This window comes from Chiloscyllium plagiosum, unplaced genomic scaffold (genome assembly GCF_037043375.1).
Source record: "Chiloscyllium plagiosum isolate Xiang-an unplaced genomic scaffold, Cpla_swu_hap1 HiC_scaffold_11, whole genome shotgun sequence".
In the NCBI taxonomy this organism is placed as follows: Eukaryota; Metazoa; Chordata; class Chondrichthyes; order Orectolobiformes; family Hemiscylliidae; genus Chiloscyllium; species Chiloscyllium plagiosum.
In genome coordinates, this window is record NW_028270149.1 from 28,529,920 (window position 1) to 28,542,142 (window position 12,223).

General features: G+C 41.9%; 1 protein-coding gene across 6 annotated transcripts in view; it reads left to right on the forward strand.

Moving 5' to 3' along the window:
• The window catches only part of LOC122557344 (serine/threonine-protein kinase PAK 3), a 244,078-nt gene that overhangs the window by 187,656 nt on the left and 44,199 nt on the right, over nucleotides 1–12,223 (forward strand). For all 6 annotated transcript variants that reach the window (XM_087991933.1, XM_043704954.2, XM_043704956.2 and 3 more), the window contains 2 exons: nucleotides 2,273–2,456; nucleotides 2,750–2,813. In XM_087991933.1, the coding sequence (XP_087848059.1) occupies nucleotides 2,273–2,456; nucleotides 2,750–2,813 (248 nt within the window). The remainder of the gene's footprint in view (nucleotides 1–2,272; nucleotides 2,457–2,749; nucleotides 2,814–12,223) is intronic.

The window sequence follows — 12,223 nt, forward strand, 5'->3', positions numbered from 1 at the left end:
CTTTCCCAAAATGCAACATCTCGCATTTATCTGAATTAAACTCCATCTGCCACCTCTCAGCCCATTGGCCCATCTGGTCCAGATCCTGTTGTAATCTGGTGTCATCTGCAAACTTACTAACTGTACCTCTTATGCTCACATCCAAATCATTTATGTAAATGACAAAAAATAGAGGGCCCAGCACCGATCCTGTGGCACTCCACTAGTCACAGGCCTCCAGTCTGAAAAATAACCCTCCACCACCACCCCTCTGTCTTCTACCTTTGAGCCAGTTCTGTATCTAAATGGCTAGTTCTCCCTGTATTCCATGAGATCTAACCTTGCTAATCAGTCTCCCATGTGGAACCTTGTTGAATGCCTTACTGAAGTCCATATAGATCACATCTACTACTCTGCCCTCATCAATCTTCTTTGTTACTACTTCAAAAAACTCAATCAAGTTTGTGAGACATGATTTCCCACGCACAAAGCCATGTTGACTATCCCGAATCAGTCCTTGCCTTTTGAAATACATGTACATCCTGTCCCTCAGGATTCCCTCCAACAACTTGCCCACCACCAAGGTCAGGCTCACCGGTCTATAGTTCCCTGGCTTATCTTTACCGCCCTTCTTAAACAGTGGCACCACATTTGCCAACCTCCAGTCTTCCGGCACCTCACCTGTGACTAAAGGGGATCAGGATGGACCTATGAATAGGAAGAGTTTGGAGGAATATGGGTCAAGTGCTGGCAATTGTGACGAAATCAGATTGGGATGTCTGGTCAGCGTGGACGAGTTGGACCAAAGTGCTAATGAGATGCTGGCAGCTTCTGATGTCGTAATTATTCCAAGGGAGCAGTGACAGCTAGCAGCAGTAGATTAAAACTTCCTTTTTAATAAGGTTGACGATTGTTCGTTATGGGATTTGTGAGGCATTAGGAGAAGACATCTTAGAGTAGAGTTACTCTGCAGCTGGGCATCCTCTGATGGGCCAACCACATTCTCTCCCAACAATCAGCATGCACAGAGAAACCTGCTTGGTGCTGGCCTCTTGTGGCATTGAGGGAGTGCAACAGATGTTCACACTAACACCTCGGTTGGCAGATCCTCTTATGTGGAGAAATTTGAGGAACTGGATTTGTATACTCTAGAGACTCGCAGGAAGAAAGGAAATCTAATTGAAATTTACGAAAGTATTGCAGTCTGTGACAAAGTGGCTATCGTTGGAATGTTTTCCCTCACTCTGGTGAGTTCAGTATTTGTCTCATAATAAGGGACTGGTCATTTCAGGCAGTGATGAGAATTTCTTCAGTGAAAGGGCTGAGAATCTTTGGATTTCTCTTCTCTAACAGGCTGCTGAAGGTCAATCAATCAAGGCCAAGATTTCCGGAAATGAAAATCATCAAGGAATATGGGGCTAGCATGTGAAAATAGGTAAAATGAGAGACTAGATAGACTAGGCCCATTTTCCTTACAGGGAGACAGTGAGGACTGTAGATGCTGGAGATCAGAGTTGAGTATGTTGCTGGAAAAGCACAGTAGGTCAGGCAGCATCCGAGGAGCAGGAAAATTGACATTTCAGGCTGGAGCCCTTCATCAACCCTCCATTCCTGATGAAGGGCTCCGGCCGGAAACATCAATTTTCCTGCGCCTACGATGCTGCCTGACCTGCTGTACTTTTCCAGTAACACACTCTCAACCCATTTTCCTTAGAGCAGAGAAGCCTAGTGAGGGATTTGATTGAGGTGTACAAAGTTCTGAGGTGGAGAGACAAGGGAGAAACTTTTCCTCTTGGTAGAGGAGTCAGTAACAAGCAGTTTTAGGGTAAGGAGCAGGAAGTTTAGCGAAGATCTGAGGAAAGGTTTTTCACTCGGTTGTGGGCATATGGAACACACTTACCGAAAGGGTAATAGGGACAGAAATGCTTAAGACATTTCAAAAATATTTGGATGAAATGTCATAGCTTACAGGTATATGGGCCAAGTGCTGGAAAATGGGATTAGAATAGATGGATGTTTGATCACTGGTGCAGTCACAATAAGTTGAAGGACCTTTCTCCATGCTGTAAAATCTGATTCTGACTTCTCGGTGGATGATAAGCCATGAATGAGTGACAGGAAAGGCTCGTCAGGCTGAATGGTCCACTCCTGCTCTTGTGTTCCTACGCAATGGAATTAGAATCACCTTGATTTGTGCAGTTCAGTTCTAAATTGACTGAGCATTCAGGGAAGAATTTACAGATGTGCAATGAGTTAATTGTGATGAGATAGTGATTGTAATTCTGTTTTGCAGATTTTTACCCGCTCAGTGATTGAGCCCATTGTGCCAGTGGCTCCTGTTAAAGATGTGACAACCTCTCCAGTCACAACACCACCTGAAAACATCACCACCAGTCTGAACAGCCAGCTTTGCAGAAATACGGACAAGCAAAGGAAGAAATCCAAGATGACAGATGAAGAGATTCTTGAAAAATTAAGTATGTATTTAAACCTCTTTCATTCTCACTGCAGACCAGCTCATCATGATATGAATCCCTTTTTAAATCCTTATTTGCGCAATTAGCAGAACAGTATTATATTCATGTTTTCAGTGCACAGAAAGACTGAGTGGAGAGATTTACATCAAAGGAAGCAGTGCATGTGGTGAATCTGCCTTTCTAACATGCCACCATTTTATTTTTAAAGAGTTGTCTTCACAAAAATGTTGTTTTTGCAATGTCTTTTGTGACAGTTGTAATATCTTGACACTTAATATGAACTTTTGTCCTAGGAAGCATAGTGAGCGTGGGTGATCCCAAAAAGAAGTACACAAGATTTGAAAAGATTGGGCAGGGGTAGGTGAAAGACTTCTTTTTGTTAACTAAAAAAAATGGTCACTGTAATATGGAGTTGTGTTTAAAAAAAATTTAAAAACGTGGAAATGTGGCATCAATAGTTATGATTCTCAAAGAAGTCACTCGACTTTCCTCTCTGAAATCATGGTTATGACTAGTAATTTTTGTCTTTGTTTTGATCCTTTAAAGGCTGTTTACTGATAAATGTTTTAACAGTTTAACTGGAGACACAAGAATTTGAACAATAAACAGCAATTCAGCTCTGAGCCATTCTTTGTATCACACTGTAATCAGTGTGTCTGACATGAGTTGGGCCTGCCTTCCTAAATATCTGTCTTCATCGATATCCTATTTGCTTCTCCAGAGATTGTGATGCTGATTGTTTGTTTATTCTCCCCATCCCCAATTCCCTTCACCACAATGACCTGCTTTGATTGGTGCTGCATTTGACACATCAACAATGCACCATACCACAAAACAAAGAAAGAAGTGTAAGAACAGTGTGTGGAGCTGGAATTTTGTTACTGAGGGTATTGCCAATGATTGGGTCAATGCTCTCAGACTGTGTCATGCAAAAATGTTGCCATATGTTCAGGTTACCTGATTTATTTGCATCAGTTAGTCCCAGGGAAGCTGTTGGTAACTAATGGACATGAAGAACATGCTTACAAAGGTGAAGCCATTCAGAAGTCTAAACTTGATCTACTTAACACCCACAGATATTCTGTAAACACCATGAATATTCCAAGAGACTGGTTTAATTAGATAAAAGCAAATTACTGCAGATGCTGGAATCTGAAACCAAAAGAGAGAATGCTGGAAAATCTCAGTAGGTCTGGCAGCATCTGTAAGGAGAGAAAAGAGCTGACGTTTCAAGTCTAACTTTGGCAAAGCTTTGGCAAAGGGTCAGTTAGACTCAAAACATCAGCTCTTTTCTCTCCTTACAGATGCTGCTAGACCTGCTGAGATTTTCCAGCATTTTCTCTTTTGGTTTAATTAGATGTACTCCATGTCAGCCCTGGCGGTTCTGCAGGTTTCTTTACAAATTGCAAAGAGTCTAATGAATGACCAAAAACTAGGAGTGGTTTGTGATGGATGAATGAAAGTCCAGAGCAAAATTCCCTATCTTTTTGAGAAAGGAACAGATTTCATTTATGCATATACTCAAATTTGAGAGATTTAGATTTTTGTTATTTGGCAATGAAAGCAAGAATAAGTGATACACTATAATACTCCTTATAATTTATCACTTCAAAAAATTATTTGAAATATCAACAAAGAGTATGTTTTAGTTGAAAATAAAATGTTCAGTAATTAATAAATGTGAGTACTTTTGCATATTAAAAAAACTTGACTTGGTTTCATTCAGTCTCTAATAAGATTTATTCAATTTCTTGCATAGTTTCCCTTCATCTCAGATTTAGGCACAGCTCAGATCTGATGGGTTAAAGCTTCATTTTGACTACTGACTGTACAGCTTTCGTCTGAAATGAATGTGAGGCATATCTGCCTGGTTCTTAACAGCATAGGTTTTGTGGCCTATAGCTATCCCTAATTCTGGAATAAGTGGCCCATAACACTTCATGTGGGAAAAGCTAAATTGTAACACTGATTTAAATTGAAGCATACTGTTAAGGAGTAGAGAGAACTATATCCTACATCTCACTGAATGTTAGTGTTCCATTTACTTTGAACACTGGTTCTATTATATAATATATTGGTTTCCTCGTAGGTACAGTTCAATATATTATTTGCCTGTCACCACGTTCTGATAGCTGCTTGCGTTTTGAAAGATACTTTCATGTCAACCTGAACACAATATTCGAGGTGATCCTTCAATCGGCTTGATTTTCTATGGTGGAACAATTCATTCATGGTGTTGCTGAAGTAGTCATTTGTGATGCCACATGTCGGTTCACAGATTAGATTTGAGCTACAGTTTTAAATGCTAGAACAAAGATATAGAGAACAGTAGAAAGGCATCAGTAAATGTAAATAAATATCAGTTGGTTAATAAATTTTGTATCTTATTTTTGGCCTACCCAAGAACCAATTAACAAATCCATACTGACGCCCTTAATTAGTTCATGTTTGCCTTAGTGACTACTGATGTTTTCCCAAAATTATCATTGCTTCCCCAATACTAAGGTTAAATGGATTGGCCTGCAGCTGCTGGCTTTATCTTTTCTTTTCAAAAGAAATGTAACATTTGCAATTTCCCCATGCCCTCCAGCACCATCCCTTGAATGTTGCTCAAGCTTCACTGATTTAACTGGAGGATAGCTATATATGCTAATTTTGTAATTTCCCTTTGATATGATTTCTAAAAGCTTCAATTATAGGTTTCAAATTTAGTCAAGAGATTAAGTTACCTCATGATTTCCTGCATAGCAGGAACAACTGATTGTTATTTCACTCCCCCTTGACCATAGAGGATATTGAAACAGTTGTCTTTAATATGTTATTTTAATAATCACAGCTTGAGTTTTACTGCTTGGTGTTTAATTATCTACCTGTGACCCTGTGCAGGTATTTTCCCCCTTTTTTAAGCCTACTAATCTGCATGTTTGCTCTGCTTGAGTGTTTGTAATTATCTGTAGACTGACAAATTTCAAGATGAAGTATTTTGTACAAAAACCTAGCCTGCTGAGTTCAATTGAATTGTGCCTGAAGTCAATACTGAGCTTTACATGTGTCAAAAACTCATCGATAATTGATTCTTCCCACATGACTTTTAAAGACCTTTTCTATTTATCCTATCCATGCCTCTCATGATTTTATAAATCTCTATAAGGTCATCCCTCAGCCTCCGACGCTACAGGGAAAACAGCCCTAGCCTGTTCAGTCCCTCCCTATAGCTCAAAACCTTCAACTCTGGCAACATCCTTGTGAATCTTTTCTGAACCCTTTCAAGTTTCACAACATCCTTCTGATAGGAGGGAAACCAGAATTACACACAATATTTCAAAAGTGGCCTAACAATATGGTCATCAGGAAGAAGGGGAAAATAGACCTTAAATAACTCCCACAGAAGCTTGTATTATGTCACCAAGTTACCATTTATTTACACGTTAAGAGTCCTTGACACTGATCCAGCTCCCTCAGAGCCAGCTCTGATTCATCGGACACTTCTGATATTATTTGTCAGTCAGGGCTCTCTGGTTGGCTTGGTCCAATCAGGGAACTCATTCTATGAGGTATACCTGGTTGACCTCGTTACAATCTCTACAAAATCAATCTTCTTGCGGTAGTCACGAGAAAGGTTCTCTAATCTTTTTCATGTGGGGTTTCTTGTTTCAATTTATTTCTTGCTTGTAAGGGTAAGTTTTTGACAAAATTGTAAGCATGAATTTCAGATTTTAAACAAAAAGCAATAAACCTCCTTAAATAAAGGAGTATTTGATAGAGATGACTCCTTAAAAAAAATGGCACCTAGCAGTGCTAACCAAGGAACAGAGCTAGATTTTAAAAAAAATACAAGCTCTATATCTGATCACCATGGAATGGAATGGGGATCGGGCCCCAAGCTAATCAGGGTTTACTTGATACAGACATTGCATTTGCATCCCTGGCTTCACTATCTTGACTGCTGCTTTTTGGGGCTGGTGGCAGTGGGGGTGGCACTTTGGTGCCTGAGCATGAAAGAGAGAACTTCACCTTCACCCCCTTGACCCCCTCTCCAGCACCTACTTAGTAGGTAACTCATCGCTTGCAGTCTCAACACAGCAAACCCACCCACCCCCCAACCCCCACTCCAGTGCTGTTGTCATTCCAAATGTGCAAGGATAAGGCTAAACTCACTACTTGCATTCCCATAGTTCACTGGCCTTCCAATCTGAGGTCATTTCCCTTCTACATTCACTGCTATGAGCCTATCAGCTACAAATGTACAATAGGAATGGCCTCTGATTGGAAGGGCAATTCTTTGCCATACTTTCGCTTTTACTTCCTGGAATTGGAGCTCTGGTCACTGAAACTGTTTTAGAGGCTATAATAATAGTTATATTTATCTCTCAGTATTGATTATTGGTATTAGATTAATTTCCTTACTGCTTTGTATAGTTGTTTTCCTATTCAGCATGACCTCTCAAAACTTCAATTTCCTCACCATTTATTCTCTATACAAAAGTTCAGGGGACTGGTTCCACCATAAGGGGACTTCAGTTATGTAGAGAGAATGGAGAAATTAAGACTCTGTTTTCCTTAGGGAGGTAATTGAATTCATGAGGGGTTTTAACAGAGTAGGTATTGGACATCTGCTTCCATTCTGGAACTTAAATAACTCTACAGAGGCCAGTATCCTGTCACTAAGTTCCCCTTTATTTCTATATGTAAAGTCCTTGACACTGGACGAGCACCCTCAGAGCCAGCTCTGAGTGTAAGAATGTCTGACACTCCTTTTTTTTTATCTGTCAACCAGGTGTCACTAAGCTAGTCCCTTTTTTACTAAAAGCTGTTCCTTGGCTCAAGGAGACTCTGTCTTTGATTATTTTTAGGAGGGGCAATAAACTGGGCCAGGCTCTGATCAGTCTAGTTTGGTACAGAGATGAAAAGGATCTTGAGAGGCCTATTGTTTATATGTAAACAGCTGAGACTTCAGGCCAATGTGGTCATGTTTTAGAAGTGACCTGTATAAAGAAAGGGGAATGGTCAGCTCTGTAGCTGAGCTGAGCAGTTTTAGTTCAATCTTGAACTGGGAAGTTCAACAGGGAGTTGTGTGGAAATTCTCTCTTTTCTGCCAGTCAACTTCAACCTGTAAGCATGTGTTCCATTTATACTGGTTTTTAAAGGGAGTTAGCTTATTGTGTATATTCGAAACAACATAATTAAGTCTAGTCGGATTGAGTTCTGTAGGGGTTCTTTATTCTGTTCTTAGTGTTTCATTGTATAACTTTGTGAATAAATTTTTCTGTTTTAAAATCTAGTTGTCAACCTAGGTATCTCCGGGTAATTTTCACTGTACACTTACCAATACAAATTGCAAAGTTATGGTGTGGTGCTGCCTGAATAAGAATGTTTTGAGTGGTTTTACCTAGTCCATAACACAGGGCTCTCTGAATTGGGCTGTTAATCTAGTCCAATTAGGAAACTTGTATTCTGTGAGGTCCACCAATATAATCACTGCAGAGCAATCAAGAATGAGAGGGCACAAATTTAAGATAATTGGCAAAATAAGCAATTGAGACACGGTGAGAAAATATTTCACCACGCGAGAGGCTCACTCCTGGAAAGCACTGTCTGCTTGTCATTCAATCAATGCTTTTTGAGGGTGATTTAGATCATTAGCTGAAAAAGATTGTGCAGGGTAATGGGGAGAAGGTCAGGCAATAGCACTGGGTGCATTGTGCCAGTCTTCTGAAGCAGTAGATACAACAGTCTGAATGTTCTTCTTTTGTGCACTAACCGTTCTGTGATCTAAATGCTGGAATTTTAGTTGTCACTCCTACTTGCTGACATCCTGTGGCTCCCATATACCAGAACAAAAGAGAAAAGGCATATGTTAACCAAGTTATACATTTTGGGGATACATGCAAGGTCTGACGCTGCCACAAAAATAAGTGTAGAGCACACTATTACTTTGTAAAATTTCATTTGGATTGTACCATTATTTTGTCTGTGCTTTTCTTGGATGGATGTTTGTAATGCACTGGTATAATATAATTTGGAACTCATTGTCAGATTGAAAGTTTGTTGATAAAATGAGAATGCATGTGGCATCATAAAAAGATAGTTGCCCAAAGTGTTTTTTCTAAGAAAAGATAATGGCTAATGGAAGATTATTGAACTGAAGCAGGTCATTAGAGACACTCCCCACATTGATAGGAATTTGTACACCTCCTTGACTTTTCAGTGTCTATATAAATTATCTCCTCACTGTCAGATTTGAGGGACCAGATGTCAAAATTTGAACTGAACTAAGAAGTTTGGCACATTTGAAGGAGGCTGTAGTTGACGTCAGAAGCTTTATGTAGTTTATTGCTTTAGGTGATAGAAGCCAGATGTGGAGAAATGTGATTTGTACATTTGATAGGAATAAAAATAAAAAGTAAACACTGGATTGTAAAATTTTAAAAAGGACTAGACTTGGTATTTGGAATATAAACTTGAGGAAAAGTGCTTAAAACATGGTCAAGATGGGATTCTACGTCCTATCGATAGGTGCACAAGCACAAAGATTACGCAGTTTCTCATCTTCAGCCTATTGGAGGAGGGGTTTCCTGCCTCTGACTGACAGCTGTCCATACTTGCATTGTCAGCAGGATGGAAACTTAAGCTGTAGGTTCACTGCAGGAGTCTGGAAAGAAAGTGAGTCAGGTGGGTTTGTCCAGGAAAATCTGGGACATTATAGTAGGGTTGGTGTTATTATTATTATTATTATTATTATGGATCTTCACCTTTTGGTAATTCATGTTGCCAGCTGGTGTTTCTGTGCACCTTGGGCTATTCAAATAGAAGGAACACCCCCATCAGGCTACAGGCATACTCAACAGAGTACACTTGACAAGTTGCCCGCAATGGAATGACCCCTGTCCTCCTCTGGTTGAATACCAGTAGAAGTAGAATGAATCCTTATGTGGTCACTTAAGGACATCAATTGGTTTTGAGTCGAAGAGTGTGTTGTTGGAAAAGCATAGCCAGTCAGGCAGCATCCGAGGAGCGGTAGAGTCGATGTTTCAAGCATGAGCTCTTCATCTTCCATTGATGATATCACCCCTGATCCATAACCACACCCACTACAGAGACAGTCTCCGCCTCCCTACTCCCAATTCCAGCCCCACACCAGGTCCTAGCTCCCAGCACTGCCATGTGTTTACCATTCCCCCAGACTTTCTCATCACTGAGGATGAATAATCAGTTCTCAGTAATGGCCTCACCTTCATCCCTCTATGCACCTGGATCAATTAATTCAACATGTGTTGTGACCTCGAACTTTTCTTCTGCCGCCTCTGCCTCCATGGTTACTTTTTCCATCAGGACTCTCACCCACCCTCTGAGGACCCCTTCTCCTGCCTCCTTCACACCGCATCTACCTGGACACCCCGTACTTGTCTGTTCCCACCCTCAGTCTCTTCATTTCTAACTGCCGCCATGACATTGATCACCTCACCCACTCCGGCCTCTCACCCTCACAATGCACAGCCCTCCACTCCCTCTGCTCCAACTCCAACCTCTCCATCAAACCAGTGAGCAAGGGGTGGCGGGAGCAGTTATAGTTTGGCTCACTGATCTCTACATTGCTGAAGCCAGGTGCCAACTCATGGACACCTCCTCCTACTGCCCCCTCGACCACATCCTCACCTCCCATCACCAAACCATCATCTCCCAGACCATCCACAACCTCATCACCCCAGGGGATCTCCCACCAACAGCCTCCATGCTCATCGTCCCAGAACCCTGCACTGTCCGGTTCTACCTCCTACCCAAAATTCACAAACCTGACAGCCCCGGTCAACCTATCGTCTCCGCCTGCTCCTGCCCCACTGAACTTATCTCCGCATACCTTGGCACCATCCTGTCCCCCTTGGTCCAGGATCTCCCCACATACGTTCAGGACACCACCCACGCCCTCCACCTCCTCCATGAGGCTCCCAATGCCTCATCTTCACCATGGACATCCAGTCTCTGTACACGTCCATCCGCTATGATGAAGGCCTCCAAGCCCTCCGTTTCTTCCTCTCCCAACGTCCCTACCAGTACCCTTCCACTGACACTCATTCGATTGGCTGAACTGGTCCTCACCCTCAACAATTTCTCCTTTGAATCCTCCCACTTCCTCCAGACCAAAAGCATAGCCATGGGCACCCGCATGGGCCCCAGCCTTATCTGCCTCTTCATCGAGTATGTGGAACAGTCCATTTTCCTCAGCTACACTGGCACCATTCTGCACCTTTTCCTCCACTATTTTGATGACTGTATCAGCACCACCCTATGCTCCCATGAGAAGGTTGAGCAGATCATCAACTTCATGAACACATTCCACCTGACGTCAAATTCACCTGGACCATCTCGGACACCTCCCTCCCCTTCCTGGACCTCTCCATCTCCATTTCTGGCAACCAACTCATCACTGACATCTACCTCAAACCGAACCAACTCCCATAGCGACCTAGACTACACCCTGCCTTTTGTAAAATGCTATCCCTTGTACCCAATTCCTCTGCCTTCACCGCATCTTCTCCCAGGAGGACCAATTCCACCATAGAAAATCCCAGATGGCCTCCTTCAAAGACTGCAATTTCCCCTCCCACGTGGTCGATGGTGCCCTCCAGCGCATCTCTTCCACTTCCTGTGCCTCCGCCCTTGAACCCTCCCCCTCCAACCACAACAAGGACGGAACCTTACTGTCCCCCCCAACCAATCTCCGGATACAATGCATCAACTTCTGCCATTTCTGCCACCTACAAACAGACCCCACTACCAGGAATATATTCCCCTCCCCATCCCTATATGTGTTTCAGAGGGACCATTTCCTCTGCAACTCCATTCCTGATGAAGAGCTTATGAAACATTGACTCTCCTGTTCGGTGCTGCCTGACTGGCTGTGCTTTTCCAACGCCACACTCTTCGACTATGATTTCCAGCATCTGCAGTCCTCACTTTCTCCTCCTCAATTGGCTTCTAGGCAACAAGGCCATTCTTGAGACTTGGCGAAAGTGAGGACTGCAGATACTGGGATCAGAGTCAAGATTAGAGTGGTGCTTGAAAAGCACAGCTGGTCAGGCAGCATCCAAGGAGCAGGAAAATCACCGTTTCGGGGAGGAAACCTTCATCCGGAATGAGCTCACTCCTGATGAAGGACTCCTGAGGAATTGTATCAGTGAACAGGGTGCATTGAACAGCCTTCCCAGTTTTTCCCTCCACCTTTTAACACCAACATTTTATTATCTCTCTGTGTCTACGTACTTATATGTGTGCAGGTAGAGATTTGTAAGAGTTAGCATCTTACCTCATAGTTATATGTTGGCAGTTTATTGCTGTTTACCTAAAGTTTGAATCTATTTATTTGTAATGAATAGGAATTTATGTTAAGTACAGAAACCTGGCTCATGTTATATGTTAACCTGTGTCTGTGAACTAAATTGAGAACTTTGCATATTTTGGTACTACTAAATTTTTTATGATAACAAGGGAAATAGCAGGGCTTGATTTCCAGCATAATACTCCAGCAAGGCCTGATACGTCATCCTTGTTTGTATAAAGTTAAAAATCACACAACACCAGATTATAGTCCAACAGGTTTAATTGGAAGCACTAGCTTTTGAAACCACTGATGAAGGAGCAGCACTCCGAAAGCTAGTGCTTCCAATTAAACCTGTTTGACTATAACCTGGTGTTGTGTGATTTTTAACTTTGTACAGCCCAGTCCAACACTGGCACCTCCAAATCTTGTTTGTATAGTATAATTTTCT